The 19,773-nt window shown below is 41.6% G+C and overlaps 1 protein-coding gene across 2 annotated transcripts; it reads left to right on the plus strand.

Annotated features, from left to right (window-relative positions):
• The first annotated feature begins 492 nt into the window (after positions 1-492).
• Positions 493-10,865, plus strand: amotl2a (angiomotin like 2a). Of its 2 annotated transcripts, none has more exons than XM_022201264.2 (11): positions 493-736; positions 2,201-2,994; positions 3,138-3,288; positions 3,729-3,873; positions 4,353-4,445; positions 5,757-6,052; positions 7,310-7,503; positions 7,604-7,705; positions 7,792-7,952; positions 8,254-8,433; positions 9,100-10,865. In XM_022201264.2, the coding sequence occupies exons 2-11, from the start codon at positions 2,282-2,284 to the stop codon at positions 9,183-9,185; spliced, it is 2,121 nt and encodes a 706-aa protein (XP_022056956.2). In that variant the 5' UTR covers positions 493-736; positions 2,201-2,281; the 3' UTR covers positions 9,186-10,865. The 2 variants fall into 2 exon arrangements, with proteins under 2 accessions (XP_022056956.2, XP_022056955.2); XM_022201263.2 differs by having other exon boundaries at positions 496-736; positions 3,135-3,288.
• The last annotated feature ends 8,908 nt before the right edge of the window (positions 10,866-19,773 follow it).

Below are 19,773 nucleotides of genomic sequence, written 5' to 3' on the forward strand. Positions count from 1 at the left end.
TATTTTCCACATTTTGTGATGATAAATCGACACTGAATTTATTTTTTTTTTGTCAAATATCAATGTTTTTTTAGTTATTATTCTAGCAAATGGTCTAAGTCTTGCTTTTGCTAATACTTTCTTGTGTTTTCTTTAAACTCAGACACCCTGACATGTCATATTTTACAATATTACATTCCAAAGCCTTTTATGACAGTGAGGTTGTAATGCTTTACTGCACTTTATGATCTTCTTTTTATCTCCTGCAGTCTCACAATAACATCCCTGTGTGCTGTAAGGACTTAAATCTTCTTCATCTGCAGGAGTTGCAGGGACTTAAAATTCCTAAAACTGCGCCACAACAAAAACAACAAGTAGCTCTTTTACATTGACACAAACGGCCAGCTGAGGTGCTGCTGCTGCTCTGAATACTTTTTTTTTCCGCTCTCCACGCCTCCCCCCGGCGCTCTCCCCCTGCTCCTCCCCCTCTCCTCCTCCCCTCTGCTCCGCTTTTGATCCCACAGGGACTCGGAGCTTTTACATTCCAGTCATTCCAGCCGCAGCGAACAATCGGCCCTCAGTTATTTATTAGTGCGCCTCGCAGCTCCGCTCGGCTCAGTCTGCTGCTGCTGCCCGCCGGTGCGCACTCTCATGGAGGAAAGGAGCTCCGGGAGCCTGCGGACGGATTTAAAATAATCTGCGAGCGCTGATCTGAGATACTACAACGCTGTTCGCCGTGTGATGACACTGTAATCTGGTGAGTTTTACATTTTATCATCGCTTTTGGCTGCTTTGTGCGTGCATGCCTGGTAACTAGGAGTCCCACTGACTTTACGCATGGCGCAGTAGTAACTGTTGGATCGTTTAGCTTGCATATGTTGGACTTTGCCTCTTTTATTTAAAGCTAACTTCACTTAAATCACATTTATTTAGTTTGTTTTTGTGGAAAAGCATCGGTTTTACATTACTGGGCTCTGGTTTCCACAGATGAATTAATTAAAAACATTGTTTATTTTAGATTTTAAAGCACCCATCAGTTGTATTTCACAGGATTCATTCTCTAAAAACCCACAGGGAACTTTAGAACAATTGTTTTCATATGTTTTTAGGATTTTCAGGGTAATATGTTATTGTGATCCATATCATTTTTGCGGAATGGGTGTTTGTTGTTCTAGAACCTGTGCAACTACTGATTTGATTAATCAATTAGTTGTCAACTATTAAATCAGTCACCAGCTATCTTGATAATCCATTAATCTCTGTGATCATTTAAAAAAAATCTCACCTGTGAATATTTTCTGGTTTCTCTCTTATGATGTAGGACTGTAAACTCACTCTCTTTGGGTTGTGAACAAAGCTAGATGTTTGCAGACGTCATTTTGGGCTTTGGGAACCATCATTCACCATTTTTCAGGCATTTTATAGACCAAACAATGATGTGGTTAAGCAAGGAAATAATTCACACATTAATCAGCAGTGGAAGCAATTGTTAGTCGTACACAACCCAAAAGAAGGCTTAAGGGAGTGATTTAATGAGAGCGTTAATGTGCCACTGTGATTCACACGGGTGCAGATTTTGTGGAACATTAATGGTCTGGAGGTCATACTCATGAAAATTTTGAGCATTAAACACTTCATTTCCTGCATTCTGGTGAACTTACGTCACATTTGTGCCATCTCTGCGTGCATCTATGGATACTGTTGTAGCTATTTTTCAAAATAAACGTCCTCTGCTTCTTTTCATTTTTACTTTGGGACAAATACATGCTCTAAATTGCTCCAAATTGTGGGAATAAGTCTGCTTGTTGCAGACTGTGTGCACCTGTTGAGTGTTGGGTTAATCCACTAACAATCCACGGGGAACTCTGAGATAATGATTTTATTATGGTTCCAACATTTTTTGGGATAGTTAGTCATCTTGATTCATATGAAACTGAGGAAATGAGTATTTGGAGTGAGTGTGGATAAATGTTGGCTATTACGTTTGACTGACTAGAAAAGGTTGTGTATTACAACATGTGGGCAATGATGAAAATGTATAATAAAGTCCACAGTAATAACTTTAACTGTAGTGACATACCTATCAGGGTATTTCCAGCAGTGAGGCATTGTGCAATAAAAGGTTGTAGAAGTGCAAACAGAAAAATCTGTGTTGATCAGATAAGATGCGACAAAAATGTTGTGCTGTGCCATCATAATCAAGATTTTTGTTTTCCCACAGATCTGTGATTTGTGAAGTGTCCACACCACCGAATCCAGACCTGTTTGTTTTTGTTTTTTAACTTATTTCTGGCTGACTGAGATGAGAACCGCTGAGGACTCTTCTGGAACGGTCCTGCACCGTCTCATCCAAGAGCAGCTCCGCTACGGAAACCTGAGAGACACTCGCACTCTCCTGGCCATCCAGCAGCAGGCCCTGCGTGGAGGCAGCGGCGGCGGCACCGGCAGCCCTCGCTCCTCTCTGGAGAGCCTGACTCAGGAGGAGACACAGTACATCCAGATGTCAACACGGCAGGAGCCCCAAGGCCAGGAGCACCAGGGGGACTGTCTGCACTCTGAGAGCTCCGTGTGCCACCTTTACCAGCTGCACGGGGAGGAGCTACCCACCTATGAAGAGGCCAAAGCCCACCTGATCTCCCAGCAAGGACAGACGGAGCAGGACAGCCTCAGCATGGACATAATGGGAGGTCGAAGTGAGGGTCAGTGGGATCTGAAGAGAGAGCACGCTCGCTCTCTGAGTGAGAGGCTCATGCAGCTCTCTCTGGAGAGAAATGCACCCAGAGACAATCTGGCTATGAGCTCTTCACACAGCTACCCACAGCTGTACAATACCAGTAATGTTACAAACGCTGCAGCTCCAGACAGACAGGGGAGCCAGCACTGTGCAGACCAGCGTGGACCCCCTCCGGGCTATCCTCTTTTTGCCAGGATTCCTGGATACATGCTGAGCCACTCAGAGGAGCACGTTCAGTACCACCGAGACCCTCCTCCCCCCTTCTACTCCCAGCATCACAGGTGATTCTCACAATCTATATTTACTCTGAAATTACAAATAATAAAATGTAACCAAGTGAACAGCTCCAGACAAGAGCTTCTCTAAGTGTTTCCTGTGGTTTTCAGCAGAGTTGTAATGAATCACTCACGTCTCCCCTCAGTAGGTATGTGTCGGCTCAGACCCAGGTGGCTCACAGCGGCATCATCGCAGCCCCCGGCAATCACTCTGCTCAGAGCGACGTGTTGATGCGGGAGAACGAGCGACTCAGGAGGGAGCTGGAGGTTTACGCTGAGAAGGCCGCCAGACTGCAGAAGGTGAGAAGAGGGAGGTGAATGCAATGAATGGAGCCGTTGGCTCATAGAGGGTGTGGAAAACAGCATTTTCCTGCCAGAACATGTTGGAGTGATAATCTGTCTGGCAATTAATTTCTCATGTGCTCTGTGGCGAGATCGCTGTGATTGGTTCACTCCACGTAGGAAGACTTTTCTCACTGTTTCCCAGCCCCTTGTCTTCCAAAGCGTACTGGCATAATGCCATGAGATAAATGCTTTGACACCTGGGACCCACAAGTGTTCACTCAGGAATGTTAAGTCACTCATTCAGTTGCGCATAGTGTTCAAAAGTTATTTGCCTGTAGGTGGTATTTGTCGAGGTGACTAATTAGCCTCATTGATATTAACATAAACCACAGACCAGACAATGAATGGGGATGCTTCTGCCAGAGACTGATCTTCTTGTCACATTTTCTTCACAGCTGGAGGTGGAGATTCAGAGGATATCTGAGGCTTATGAGACCCTGATGAAAGGCTCTGCCAAGCGGGAAACTCTGGAGAAAACAATGAGGAATAAGCTAGAGGCCGAGCTTAAGAGGATGCACGACTGCAACCGAGACCTGAAAGGTTTGTGTCAGTTTATCTGTTGAAGCAAAACTGTCTGTTTTAAAATGTAGCTCTGTAAGTGTGCATAGGTGAAGATCACAGGGATGTGCAGTGGATATGCCCCTGTTATATTTGGAGCATGTCCATTTGTCTTCTTCAGAGAAAACATGACAGAGACAGAAGACTTTTACTGAAAAAATATAACATTGCTCAAAGGCTCAACACTGCCTTGGACAGGGTTTTTCCTTCACTGCTGGAGTCTTTCTTAACTCTGAAAATATGAATTCTAAGGTCATAAAGCCATTGGGTCAATAATTGAAATCATAATTAGATCAATACATGTTTGATTATATCTTGAATTGTCACTTGGAGCATTACATTTGTGTTTTTAATTACATACATAATGATATTTCAAGTTGACTTTGACTTTTAATGCGTCTTCTCCAATCTTCAGAGGAAACCTATGAGTGTGTGTAACCATTGTTTTGTTCTCTGTGCAGATCAACTTGACACAGCCACCAAACACAGAGCTGCCAAGGAGGCCGAGTGCACAAACCAGAAGGAGCACGTCTTTGCAAAACTCCTTGAACAAAGTAAGTATCCGCATCAGTTCCAGAAACTCCTCTCAGTTCGCGGTTCACGACAGGAGAAAGCTGATCTGATTCGTCAAATCACACTTCCCCATGTTAACAATAGCAGGAACATTGCTGAGCAGGGATTGGTTTCCTCCTGCAGAGATGTGCTATGTTACACAAGCTGCATGTCGGGACACAAATGGCTCGATCTCTAATGTTAAGAGTCACTCTCGGCACCTCGACGCCAGCCATATTTCATAGCTGCAGTAAATGTGGCCTGGATTCCAGGAATTTTTTTAGGTATTTCAGGCCGTTCCACCTTTAGGATTGCTCCCCCCTGCTCCACCCCCTCATCCTCTGCTCAGTTTTGCATCACTGCTGACTTTCCTCCTCGAGGGGAACTAATAAGTCTGGGACTCCAGGGCGTCCCAGCCTAACTCCGCATGACCCCTGGCGAGCTCCTTCTCCTTGTTTGGGCATTTCGTTACCCCGTTGGTTTCACGGTGATCGGCGAGCTGAGAAGATTTCTTTTCTTTTTTGCAGTTCTGTGCAGGGATGAGCTGCCGAGAAAATGCATTTTCACGTCATCTGACAGTAAAGATCAGCTGGAATGACAGTTGCAGTGTTAGCAGCAGGCATATGATTGTCTTGAGCCATCAGATCTGACGTACTGTCTTTCCTTAGCAGATATCTTGGCAAAGCCTCAAGTGAAAATACAATAGCGGGATGTAGTTTAGATTTTTTTTTCTTGCAAGAACCACTTGAAATATATTTTGAGCTGCTTGTTTACTTCACGTCCTTAGAAGCATTCCAGAGCTTTTGCCAGTACAAAGCTATGCTTGTGTGCGTAAGTGGATAAGAGGAAGTCTGCATTCCCTCAGCAGGCATGCACTGGTGTTGTGTAATCAGCCCCCTTTCTGAAGTGGCACACCAGCCTCTCTGAAAGTGCTCATTAAAACAGACACCAGCCATTATTTGATAAATGACAAACACTTCATTTTCATGCTAGTTATGAGTTTACAGGTCAACAAAACTGATTTTAGCTCTGAGATGTTCTCAGTATAGAAGAAAAGGTGTCAAATGATCTGTTGTTGAGCCACACATGCCTTGATAACTGTGTGTATAAACGTCTCTTGTTGGGTCACATTCCATTTAAAGTGCAACTCCATGAGTGATTGCTTGTGTAGTCACTTGTCTGACCCCAGCAATGGCCGCTGTTTAACGTTTCTTTGACCTCTCTAAGAAGCCTGTTATTCTGAAAAGAAAATATTAGCCTTTCAGCCTCGTATGTCTCTCTGATCTAGTTTCTTTTTCCTTTCTGTGTCTCAGATGAGGAGCAGCAGCGGGAACGCGAACGTCTGGATAGGCAGATTCAACATCTGCGAGTGTCCGGCGAGGAGAGCCAGCGGAGACGTGAGCTGCTGGAACAGGCTCTGGCCTCGGCTCAAACCCGCAACCGGCAGCTGGAGGAAGAGCTGCAGAGGAAGAGGGCCTATGTGAAGAAAGTGGAGCGGCTGCAGAGCTCGCTGGCTCAGCTGCAGGCGGCCTGCGAGAAGAGGGAAGCGCTGGAGCTGCGACTGCGCACTCGGCTGGAGCAGGAATTGAAAAGCCTCAGAGCACAACAGGTGAGAAGGTTTTTCAGTAGTATAGTTTCAGGAGTGTGGATGTTTGTGTTGTTGCAGAGAGATACATAACACATGAATTTATTTCTAGGAGATGTTTGCTTGATTTAGCATAAAGACTTTAAACAGAGGGAATGAGCTGCCCTGGTTGGGTGAAAGTCTTCATGCCAAACTAGTTAGCCGCTAGCTCTAGCTTCATATTTAGATTACAGATATGAGAATGGTATCAACCTTTATATTTGAATTTCAAAAAGGAAAAGAAGTGAAATGCATTAAACCCTAGTGGACCCGTTCATATGGCACTGCTGGAAGTTGTTCGGAGCTGTGAGTTGACAACAATAAAACATGATGTTGTATTCTGAGAGAAGAACACAGCTGGTGTAGGTACCAGGCCTGCTCGGGGTCCTGCGTTTGCTGATGACATAAATTTGTAATTTGAAGTTGTATTTACCTCGCAGCCTTTTATTGTGAAAACAGACTAACAATTAACTTCCCTTATCAGAATCAAAATGGACTAAAACATGAGGAAAACAGATATGTTGAAACTAAACCCAGAGTACAGTTGTCAAGAGTAGGAGGTGTCCACATGCCACAACCCTAGTGGCATGTTAGAAATGCAGGAAAATAAACCGTTCTTAAAGTTTCGAGATAGCAATACAAGACATTTCAGAGCAAACATCTGACAAGTATGACAACCCAGAGGAAACCTGACAAATCAAGAAATTTATTTATGTTAGAGGGAAGATGTGCGATCTGTTTCTATTAAAATGTTTAAAAATCAGTGTACATTAAGCATTAAACATGAAATAAAATGCAAAATCACGCGAAATTTGATTTATGTCTCTACACAACTGCACAGTCAGAGTTTGCTCATTTAAATGGTAGTCTGCAGTGTGAACACCAGCCATCCCCACAGCCAGTCATATCGTGCGACGTCATCTGTAAATGCTGGACCTTGAACAGATCTGGTACTTTGGAGTGAACTGTAAACCAGCAGTAGAGTTGAGTTTATTTGTCAAACTCTCATGACTCACAACGCAAACAGTCAGATTCCTGAATGGAAACCCACATCAAAGGTCCCGTAAAAATCATCCTCTGTCAGTCCAATTGTAGTCCTGAGGAGTAACACAAATACAGGTTGATCCATACAAATAAAACCTCATTGCAGGTTTAACCCACATCACTGAGTGTGTCTGAAAACAGGATGATCATTTGTTTGTTTTCCTGGTAGTTAACCGCTGTTGTGTTTTTTTATCTCAGTCCCAGAGCCAGACATCTGACAGCACAGCTTCAGAACTGAGCTCGTCCTCGCAGCAGCAGCAGCAGTTGAGGGAGAAGGAGGAGCGTATTCTGGCCCTGGAGGCCGACATCACCAGGTGGGAGCAGAAGTACCTAGAGGAGAGCACCATGAGGCAGTTTGCAATGGATGCAGCCGCTACAGCTGCAGCACAGAGGTATGATGGAACCACAGTAGCAAAGATAAAAACATCACCTGGATATAAATGTAGCATAGTGAAGTTCTGGGGTTTTAACAGCCTCTTATTTGACTTTCAGGGACACAACCATCATCAATCATTCACCCCGACATTCACCCAACAACAGTTTCAATGAAGATCTGCCTTTGTCTACTCACAGACACCAGGAGATGGAGAACAGGTTTGTGTCTTTCTGTGTCCTTGTTACTCATTTACTATCTGCTGTTTGGAGGTTTTGTGAATTCATGATGTGTTGTCTGTGTTTAGGATTCGAGCACTTCATGCTCAGCTCCTGGAGAAGGACGCTGTGATCAAAGTCCTGCAGCAGCGCTCCAGATGGGAGCAGGGCAAACTGGAGAAACAGAGCCTTCGTCCGGCCCGATCCGTCCCCTCCATCAACACCGTGACCAGCAGCACCGACAGTAAAGGTGAGGATTTTCCCTCATGCCACGCTGAGAAATCTTGAATCACATGCTATAAAGCGACAACTGGCAGGCCGGTCAGTGCCGCCAGAAAGAATGTATGCATCCTAAAAAAAAAAGTCTGGAGTAGGAGATGACCGTCACTCAAATAGACAACGTGTTTTTAAACTGGAATGCATATCATCTCTCGCTCCAGAATAGCCCAATCCAGAATAGTCATGAGAACAAGTCGGCAGGGCAGATGTTCAGGAGCGTGTAAATGTGGATGTAAGCGGGTAATTAAGCAGCCTCCTTTCTTTGTCTGCAGCTGTAGTAAAGAGCCTCTCAGATGACCAGACAGGTGCTTCAGTGCTGCAGCCTCGACCCTTCGTCTCAGCCAAGAGCTCCAGCAGAGACTCCAGTACTCAGAGCGACGAGGCCCCGCAAGAGCCTGAAGCAGAGGCTGATAAAGGAAAGACATTGGAGGGAACCTCAGCCGCTTCCACTGGTGGGTTTGTTGTTTGTGAAGCATTTGACACTCAATCACCACAAGACAAATGACTGCTGCTTATGTTGAGACTCTGTTTAACCCTCTGATCCCCAAACGACATCTTTACTCACTGTGAGCTGTTTTTTTTTTTGCAGCAATATAAAATCCTGCACCACCATGGAAACAAATCCCTTCTCTTCTAATGCTGTCAGTCTTAAGAGATTTGATCACTTGTCACAAATGGCTTCATGGCCAAGAAGCAAAGAATTTCCTTAGTTTTTTTTTTTATAGAATCTGGTGTAAATAGTGTGTTTTGTTTAGCAAATATTTGAATGAGACAAGTGCGATGAAATGATTTTGATGAAACATCACACGTTTAGGCTTAGATTTGGTTATTGTCCAAAAATGAACATCAGAGGTGATTCTTTGAAGGACTGTCACAAAGTTAGAAGTCTGAGGATTTTTTGTATTCTAGTGAGTTTTGACTCCTGAAATTGCGTAATTTTTATTTTATTTTTTTAAGATGACGTGCATCTTCGTTTCAGAGGGTTGAAGTCGGAACAGAACCAGGACAGACTGAGGATGTGCTGTTGATACTAATAAGTTAAAACGGTTTAAACAGCAGTGCTTTTATTTGCTTCAGCATACCAACCTTGTTTTCCTTTCATTTTATCCTGACTGTAGACACCTCGGAGGAGCTGAAGGCACAGCTCAAGACTCTCAAGAGCATCAACAGGTCGGACGCAGAGATGATTGAAATCCTGATTTGAATGAAGCTCATAGACTGACAGATGCCAGAAGCTGTTGGCCAAGGCGTAAAAGGCCTCCAAGTCTGAGTCCAGAGTGTTGCACAGTTTGTAAGGAGAGCTGAGCTTTTCTTCCACTGTTTCTGCACAGACGGTGGGAATATCCAAGGTACCTGGACAGTATTCTGCATCGTGATTGGAACTGGGCTGCTGACTGTGCATATGTTGTGCATGTTATTTTTGTAGTTATATATTGTATTTATATTTGTAAATGCTGCTCATATTGTTTGAGAGGTGAGGATCACTCATCTTGGTGTGCTCCACTTTTTAAATTATATATATATGACTCACTTCTCTGGATTATGTGACGATGTTTGTTTGGTTTATCCTGAATTTCCAGTAGCATCCTTATGACCATGCCCTCTAAAAGTATTTTTAAATTTACTCAAAATAAGCGTCCTCTACGTTTTCATACCATGTTTGGGGATAATTTTGTTTAACAGGATCCCTCAAACCTAAATTAACAGTTGCTCCTCACTTTAAAATACATTCGGGGGCCCTGCTCACAGCTCAGCAAAGGATTTGGAAACTTCCTTTGAATGTGGAGCCTGCGGAATGCCTCTTAAAAAAGCCTGCGAGGATTGACAGCGTTTCACTGGGGTCTAATTTTCCAGATCCCGGGTTAATGTTCGGGGCCTCACATGGCGACTGCGCAACATTTCGCTCCCGTCCGATGACACACCGGAGCTAATCTTCTCACATTCCTTGCTGAGGGAATGCTCCCGTTAAAGAAAAAGGCTATCTAAAGTCCGACCTCTCGCCCTTGTTAAAATGGCAGGCATTCTCCACATGATTCCTTTTCTAGGGCTGGTTATTTCTTCTGAGCCATGGTAGCTGGTTCTACCATGAGCGCAGAAATGGTCAACTATAATTGGTCTGCATTTGCTACTTGTTGTCCTCATCACTGTGTTATATTCAGCTCCGTTTTCTCCATCGCTCAAGTATCTCACATTTCCGAGCAGGCTATACGCTTAACATGGAATTTTCTATTTATTTCTCCCTGCATAATGTAGGATCACTGAACACTGCTGAATGTAGACTCCTGTTTTCAAGGAATGTGCTTTGTATTTAACTGGAATGTGCCACAAGTCAGATTTGTTCTGCTCTTTAGAGGGAAAGGCCGCAAAAATTCACCATCAGGGGATTTCTGAAGACGCTATTATCCGGTTTTCAAATGTTGGCTTTCTTGGGTTTCCATGTTGGCAACATTATGAACAGGATAATTGTCTGAAGTGTACAAATAATGTGTGACGCCACATTTAACTGGTATTCCCCCTCTAGCTTGTTCATCATATTTCCCCGTCACAGTGCATTTGCTGGTGAATGCAGTGTGTTCATTTGAGTTACTGCCCTTCACTTCTTTTGGAATGTGTTTACAAGAATGGCTATTTGAAGTGAGAGAAGTTAATATATTTTGTATTTTTTTTTCATTTACATATGTGTAATTGTTTTTGTTTTCTTGGTGCCAAAGATGTACTCTACTTTTAAGTTATCACTGATGATAAATACAAAAGGTCCTGTTAAGGTGCCTTGCTTCAGCTGGTTGACCCAATTTGATGTTGCTGTGAACTTTTGTAAAGGAAACATTTGTATGTATGACTTAACATTTCACAATAATAGAATAAATTCTTAATATATGTCTGATGGAAGGCTTTCTGTTGTGATTTGCCGAGTATAACTGTATAGCTAAAGATCGAAAATGGAAAAAGACTGCATCCTTTGACCTCTGACTGACACAGGTGTCAGTAAAGCTTGTCCTTGACAATTCATTCATTATCTAAAGACAGATCACTGAATGAAACTACCAGACATAGGCATAGGGGCCCAAGGAGCCAAAGGGCCCCTGGTTCTATGCCAGAAATATATCCCACAGAGACACAAAGTCTGAAAAATAACCTAATAGTGACAAACTCTGACCTAAAAGACACAAAATTACTACAAAGAGAAGGGCAGTGGCCAAAATGAGACACAAAATGCCCAAAATGCAAGACAAAATGGATACAAAATGACATGAAAGAGAAACATAATGTCTATGAAGAGAAAGAACATCAACATATTGTGACACAAAAAACAACTAAATGAAATACCAGCAAACATTCAGACCAGAATGGAACAAGGAAACAACTATGAAACTGGAAAATTACTATTAACAGACAGAATAGCAGCAAAGGAAGGCAAAACGAGGCACAAAATTACCAAAATATGACATATAATGACCACAAATAGATACAACGGCTACAAAAAGAGGCAACAGGACCAAAATGAGACACAAAGTCTCGGATGTGACTCAAAAGAGATGCAAAACAGCCAAAATGCAACAGAAATTAATCCCAAAATGACATATGAACAAAGAGACAGGATAGCCACAAAGAGAACTAAAAACCATGAATCACTAAAATGAAATGCAAACAAACAACAATAAAGCAATGTAAAATTAACGAGACTCAAAATGACAAAATAGGGAGAAAATGCCCAGAAAGACATGCAAATAGATGCTAAACATCAGCAAGATTTACAGACAGAAAGCAACCACAAATGACGTCATGCATGAGTTTCAGCTGAGTGTCTTGTTCATCTGTGGAATGATTACTCGTCTTTTACACGTCTGATCCCATTGTTTCAAAGCTCATAGTCCATGTCATTTTGAATAATTTACCCTTTTAACCCCAATATGCAGTTGGCATAGTTTATGTTAATGTTAACTTGTAGCACATTTAATGCTTAAAACATGTAACTTTGGGATAAAACAGAGGATAAGCTACTACATAGTTTAACAGCAGAACAAGTATAAAAGGATAAATTCATTCAGTAATGTTAGCTGCACGAGTCAGAGTTTGCAAACATTAGTTGCTACAAGCTACTTGTCAAAGCAGTAACAGTAGAGCATATGCTAACATTCATTTGTTCAAAGGTACAATGAGTTAACACAGATTTTATTATTCATAGTCCATCCACGGTCTATTATTATCATTGCTCACTTAGAGTATGTTCTAAAATTTGTCAGCTTTCATTCATGGTGGATATGATGAATTAACCCTTGTGTTGTCCTCCTGTGGAAGTTGATGACCATCTCCTTCGTCTTACTGGTGTGAGCTGAAGATGGTTTAGCTCACACCAGACAATGAAGGCAGAAATGACAGTCCTATTCTCCCGCTCAGGCATTGCCGGGTGTATATCCCCCTCAGATGCACACCCGGCAATGTCTGTATCATCAGAGAACTGGAGGTGACAGCTCCCAGAGTTGTAGTGGAAGTCTGATGTGTATAGGGTGAAGAGAAAGGTTGAGAGAGCACTGTTATCTGTGGGGCCCCAATCCTACCTACTACCACATCCAACACACATCCCTGAAACCTCACGTGCTGTGGACCGTTAGTGAGTTAGCTGATGGTCCATGCAGCCAAGTGGAAGTCTACTCCTGCTCTTTCAAGCTTCATCCTGAGCAGAGAAGGCGAAATTGTTGGTGACTAGTTTTTATTTGGGAAAAAGTATGTCAACATTTCCACAGAAGCTTCACCAACCATTTCCCAAGTAAAACCCACTTCACTGGTTTATATCTGCATGACCGGTATCTTCCAAAGTGTTGCTCCAGAAACCGTGTCTTTTGAAATAGTTTAACAAAGACATGACTGTTTGGATTATTCTTAACATGCAACAGATTGTGTGCTCAGAATACTCAGCTTCTTATTTTGGTTTCACATCTGTCTGGCAGCAACCACTTCACTGATCAACCCTATTTCCAGCTGTAAAAAGCAGTCATTTGTAGTGAAAAAACCCAAGTTGCATTAGCTTTCTGCCACCAAATGTTAGCATTACCTAGCAAATATAGCTGTATTTATCAGCTAGATACAGACATTTTGTGCAGGCCACACATGATGTGGGATTCCTCAACGGTGGAATATTTCTGGAAAGATACAGCTTTAAAACTGTCTTAGTTCTTAGAGCCCAGAACCATTTAAATGACTTATGTATGCAAGGCATATCGAAACACCCAAGTAATATCTTGTTAGCTGCTGTAACCGATGCTAAAAAGATGTTTTCCTCTCATTGGAAACCTTTTTAATCTCTCACCATCAGGCACTGCAGTGGAAAGAATGAGATATCCATGATATCTATCCAGGAATCCATGGATTCTTTATGGAAATCAGATCTCTAGAGGTGTCCACTGCATGTGCAAATGGTACTAATGAATCACTTTTCTGACAGCAAGAATTTCTGGGATGCATCACTTTAAAAACCACCTTCCAGGTGTGAGCTGCACCTGCTACAGATCTGCAGTCTGTTCATCTTTATTGGGCCATTGTTTATTTGGATGCCAGGACAGATCTGTAGCCGTTCAGTTCCAGATGCTATTCAGTTCTGATCTGGCACAATCTTTCTTTTGTAGGGTTTACAGCTAAACCATCACTTATATTATATCTGTTATAGAAGATTCCAGCAGCAGCCAGCTTTGTGACTTTCGACTGTTATAAACTTTAATGTTTAATAACCAGAGCTACAGTTACAGTCGGTATTGGTCATGCATTCATCAGATGAGCAGAGACACATTTCTGAATAAATGATCAATAAATGATTCTACTTTGTATCTGCCAGAGGCTTACAAAAACAACATAGACTCAAGAAGTGTGAGAAACTGAAAACTGAATCACAAAAGAAACTCTGGATCAGCATTTCTTGCATCATAACTGAGAGCAATTTGATTGTTTTAAGCTCAAGTTTATGAGTAGCCTGTGATCTCTTATTTTAAACCTATGGCCAGTATGCTGTAGAAGTTTAGCACTACAACACTTGGAAGATTTGATTTTTATTTTTATTTATTTTTTTGCCTCAGAAGGAACTGAAAAACCCTGAGTAAACTCTTGGTGTGATTTCCCATGATCAGTGTCTTCATGACATTTGCCCTCAGCCCAAAAGGACCGACAGAGTGTAGCTCTTACTGTCTGTTTTCCATTAGTCCCTGAGCAAAAAGTCTCTCACAATACAATCACATGATGCTAACTGTACTTTGTGCTCTGTACATCAAATCCTAAAATGAAAATGAAGATATTCTGTATAATTTTCAGCTTGTTTTACAATCAACCGAAGATTTCATCTCTTATGATGCAAAATTTAAACCCAGTTCAGATTCACAGCACCGAATATTTGGCACACAGGAAAAGGCTTCAGTAGATTTCTTCAGTATTTAACCAAAGTAGTTTAAATCAATCCACTGGACTTTAAGAAAGTTCCTTGAAGATGTTTCACCTCTCATCCAAGAGGCTTCTTCAGTTCTGGTGGTGGTTGGTGTTGCCTCAGCTTTCAAACCTCTGTGAGGTGTGTCCAGGGCTATTATACCAACAACCAATACCAAAACTCATCTGACTACTCAACGATGGTCATTGTGAGTATCAGTGGGGGTCGTTGAAATGCACAGATGTCACTGAACCCCACCAACCACCACCAGAACTGAAGAAGCCTCTTGGATAAGAGGTGAAACGTCTTCAAGGAACTTTGTTAAAGTCCAGTGGATTGGTTTAAACTACTTTGGATAACCATGACCTGGATGAATGAGAACCTACTCAGACATCTCAGTATTTAACATTTATCTCTCTTATAACATTACTAATACAAGCAACAAATCCTTGAGACACCTTGCATATTTCTTTACTTTTAAAATATGATATGCATGATATATCATATGTTATCATACAAAGGCTATACTATACTAACTATACTGTGGAAAATGTCTTAGATTCAGAACACTATCCCATTATATTCTGGACTGTCACCTGAAGTCTGAATTTTGTATTTCCATTACATTAACAAAGCCATTTTCAAAGTAAATTGATGCAGAAAAGGCACAAATTGATACATGAAATACAGCAGAATCAAGGAAATTTAGTTTATGACACAATAAATGTCCTGTAGAATGACCACCAGACCCTTCTGACCAGTAGTATAGATTCTAGACATTTAGCTATTAGCTACATTATCAATCATGTTGCGCATGAAGGTCAAATCAAATGCCGCGTTACTGTAGCTATGCTCCTTTAAGGTTGTTTATTTCTTTATGTCAGTTTCTCTTTCCAGTACATTTCCAAGTTGTCTTTATTTGCACAAATTCCTCTGTAAACTTCGACTTTTAATGTAAATATTTTTGCCTGCCTCGCTTCCAACAGTCAGCTCGGAATGTCATTCCACAGATGCCACACATTTTCCTCCCACTGCCTTTACTTGTTGTAACCCAGTGCCACTTTTCTCAGCTGAGAAAAGCTGCAATAATAAATCACCATCTGTTGAAGACCATTTTCAGATGGGGACACGTGTGGCACCATGAGGTCTGTGATTTCTCATTATTTTTGTCCGATGTCTGATACTTTATCCTGCCTCTTATGTCAGTGTTTAAGACACGAGCCCCCCGCCTGACTGTGAGTGATGTGAGGGGCTCCACAGGGGGAAAGGTTAGGATGACTCCCGTTAGTGCCGAGTGTGAACAATCGTTCCTGGGAGACTCTTAAACTCACCGTCATCCAACCAGGATGAGGAAAAATTCAGTCTACGTGTGTGAATTCCACACACATCTGGATTAATGCATGAAATACTGCGAGTGTTGCCGGTCTTGTTACATTTATCACCATGATTTCACCACTTTGACTCCCAGCAACTGTGAATGTTTCTCACTTGACCACAGCATCCGTCATCACGGATCAAGAACACATGTCAGTGGAGTTTGTTTTAAATGCTCTGGAGTGAAATACTGAGCATTGTTTTTTTTTTTAATTTTCTTCACATATTTCATGCTTCATCTCCAGTCTTAAAATGAAGCACTGTTGAGATACAATCGATGTGTCTGCCAGAGACAAAGGGGACATTTGATAACAAATCATGTGTCTCCTTTTTGCAGCCCCTTAAGCACATTTTGTACTAAAAGCCTGTGTGAAATATTTGGAAAAATAACTGTGCCGCTCTGTGTTTTGCCTTAATTTCCATGGAGATTCCAAAACTTCCTGCCTACAGCAGTCATGGAATGCACCCCCGCCCCCTTAATTTTTCCACATAAATCAGGGCACCGTCTTCTAATTTTAGGGCTGAGACTACTGAGACCATGCAAATCTCTCATAAGGAGGCCCCTTGCAGCAGATTTTTAGGTCTCTGTCATTTACGCCATTGTTAGGCTGGAAACCTAAAGGAGATGACTGCGATCAAGAGACAGCACCTGCCACCTAACTACCATTTATGTCCCACCAACCTCACTTTCTTTAAAGCCCTTTAGGATAATAAAACATGCAATAGATGTCATTAGGTCATATTAGTAGCTTGTTAGTCGTAATTGAAGACAACTTCTTTAATTATGACTAACAAGCCAAAAATATGACCTGCTTTTGCGCATGTTGAAAATATACTCATTTGCTCTGTGAAAGACAAATTAGTCATGTGGTTTTCACATGACCGATGTGGAATTTGATAGCAGAGAGCAGTGATTCTGATCATACTTCAGTGGATACGTGTCGGTCTAGACACAGAAGATTGCAATGACCCTCATGTTTAGTACAGTAAAACACCTGGAACTCTTGTGGGAATGTCTACAAGTCTGTGACTTTGCACTTTTTGCAAGATATAGCAGCTGGTCACAGATTCATCTGTGGCACCATGTCAGTGTGATTATTCATGAGGTGTACTGAACACAGTGGACGCCCATAGCACAAGACTTCTGAAGATTTTGTAAATTCCCACAAGCTACAAATGAATCCACCTCCAAATGTAGCAGCAACTATTTCAATTATTACTCATTTAATGGTCAACTAGAAAGGTGTGGATGACGGAAAATCACCTTGCACAATCTGCTCATGACAAGCATTTGGCTTTTTTTTGTTTTTTTGGCTGTTATGTCCCTGGAGGCCAGGGGATGAGGGGAGTAACAAATAGAAAAACCAAGTAAAGAGACAGGAAAACTGATCATTTAGTGGAAAATTTTTTGATTTACAAAGAAAATAAAAACAAAATCCAACACAAAAGCGAGCTTCTTGATTATAAAACTGATCCCACTATGTCAAAGATCTTTAAGCACAACAACACTGTAGAGTTCAGGCAGAACACGAGTCACCAACACAGCACTCTGGTTTGGCCCACAGGCGATGCTGAGCAGGGTGGCTTGACTATAAACTCTTCTTGCTAATAATTACTGAGTCACAGGTGCACCTGGCCACTCCCGCTGGGCATAATCTGAAAAAAAAGAGAAAGCACAATCTATCTTACCTACACACACCTTAGAACGTAACATTGGCACATGTGACATTTGATGCATTTCCAGTGTGGAGAGCCCAACAGTCACAAATTTTGGGCTGCACAAACACATCATTAGAGGAGTCTCTGTGGACTTTCATGGGTTTGGATTATGAATACACGAGGCAAATGCTATAAAGTAACCTTTAAGTCCAATTCAGTACTTTTGATTAGACCTCTGTGGCGTATATTTTGCCATCCACTTGTGGACATCTGTATGTGGCCTTAAATTTCACAGCACATCTGCACTGCAAACACTGATCAGTGATCACACATGTGCCGGAAAAGGAAACTGGAAGCTCATTTTTTGCACCATATGTATATCATTATGTTCAAACTGTGTTCCACGTCCTTTGCTCTATTTTGTTTGTATAAACTATACTGAAGCTCTGAACTGACTTTTCACAGGGTATGTGTAAGTATGGGAGACTCTCGACAGACTACTATGACCTGTAAGAACTGGGTCATGTGACCAATAGTAGAAACAGCCAGTTTAGCATTGGTGGTTTTCTTAGAAATTTTAATTAATTAAATGTCAACACAAAATTACATGTACAGTTTTATAGGTATATGATATCAATAATCATTAAGTAAACAAACACAACTCAGTGGTTGCTAGAAACTAATCAAATCAAATTTTGAGTTACCAGAAATAGTCTGGTATTAACAGCATGGGATTTGAACTATGACCTCAAACACGACTTTATTAACACGTCATATTTCAGTTCATTAATTAGTGAATGACACTATTAGCCAAAGCTAACTTAATCAAACAGCATTTTTTTTGTTTGTCCAACAGCCAAACCCAAAAATATTGATTTTACTGTCAGAGAAAACTGAGAAATGTCGACCTTTTCACATTTGTACTAGAGAATTTCCGTCACTTTCATCCAAGTTGTTAATTATCCATCAATCGGCAATTTATTCTGCATTATAATGTGGTTTCTGGGAAGATAATAAAATGTTCACACATGGGCGGTAAATCAAGGCAGGACCTCGCCATTGCTGTTTGGCTGGTTCTAACGTCGGTCTGCCAGTGGTTTCTTATGAATCAACTGGGCTGCACAGTCCAGAAAGACTGATTCACTGCAGTAGAGAAATGAGCAGATGAGTCAAAACGATTCCAGTCTGAAACGTGCTGCGAACCACAATCTCCTGGCTTAATGAAGACAAAGACACCTGAGTCAGTGGCAAAAATCAGACAGTGTACAAGCAACTTACCTGTGAATTGTCAGTTTTTGAAGGCTGCAATACCTATGAGTAATTAACAGTGTAGACAAACAAGTAGGAGGCAGAAAAGTATGTGAAACTACAGAAATCATTAGAACTCAAGCTAAAGAATCCAGACAAAGAAGACAAGTAATTTGAATTCTAAATCAGCATAAGCAAAACTCCTTGTTAGCATTTCCCATTATCTCTCCTTCAGAGTGAAGATGAATTCCTCAGAATCCGCATTTAAAGACAGCCCACATCCTTTTCTTTACTCCTCAGCAATAATATCCAAAGAATGCTTGTCATGAGGGTTTCACAAGTTCCCGGTTGAAGCGACTTACCAACAGGTGTATGTGAGTGAGAGAGTGAGCACAGCTGGGGAATTTAGTGGGCATGCCTCAGCACGCAGGAATGGTTTATATAAGCCTTTATGGGCCAGGTGTATGCCAGTGATGACGTCCTCAACTCATCCCAAAGGACCGTGCAGTGAAAGGTGTGCACTCAGGCGCTGAAAGATGAGCAAAATTAAGATATTCATGAATTTTCACTGATATTTTCACAGGCAGAGCAGAGTGTAGCATTTCTAGTAATGTACCATTGGAATACATACAATACCTACAAAACAACCTTTCAGCTTTCACAATTCAAGTTTTCATCCCTTTCTAAGCCTAAAATAAAGAAGAAATTAGTGTGATGCCATTAGTAAGACTCAAACTCTGGAGCCAGGCAGGAGTTTCTGTTAGGCTTAGCACGCTAACATGTGGATGTTTATCATTTGGAATATTACAGTGTTAGCTTAACCAGTGTAGCATAATAACATCGACCCAGCACTAAACACAGAGGCTGATGAGAAGGTGGAAGCATTCAGATTGTTCTCTTAAGTAAAAGTACCAATACAGTAAAGTAAAAATACTCTACTACAATCAAAACTCCTGCATGAAAAATCCCACTTCTAAAAATTCTACTGAAGTCAAAATCAAATTCAATTTTACTGTTAATTCTGGCATATGAACAGGACATACAGGCAACTGACATGTTGTTTCTCTCAGACCCCAGTGCAAAGATGCAAGACATTTAGGAA

Source organism: Acanthochromis polyacanthus, chromosome 4 (assembly GCF_021347895.1).
Source record: "Acanthochromis polyacanthus isolate Apoly-LR-REF ecotype Palm Island chromosome 4, KAUST_Apoly_ChrSc, whole genome shotgun sequence".
Lineage (NCBI taxonomy): Eukaryota > Metazoa > Chordata > Actinopteri > Pomacentridae > Acanthochromis > Acanthochromis polyacanthus.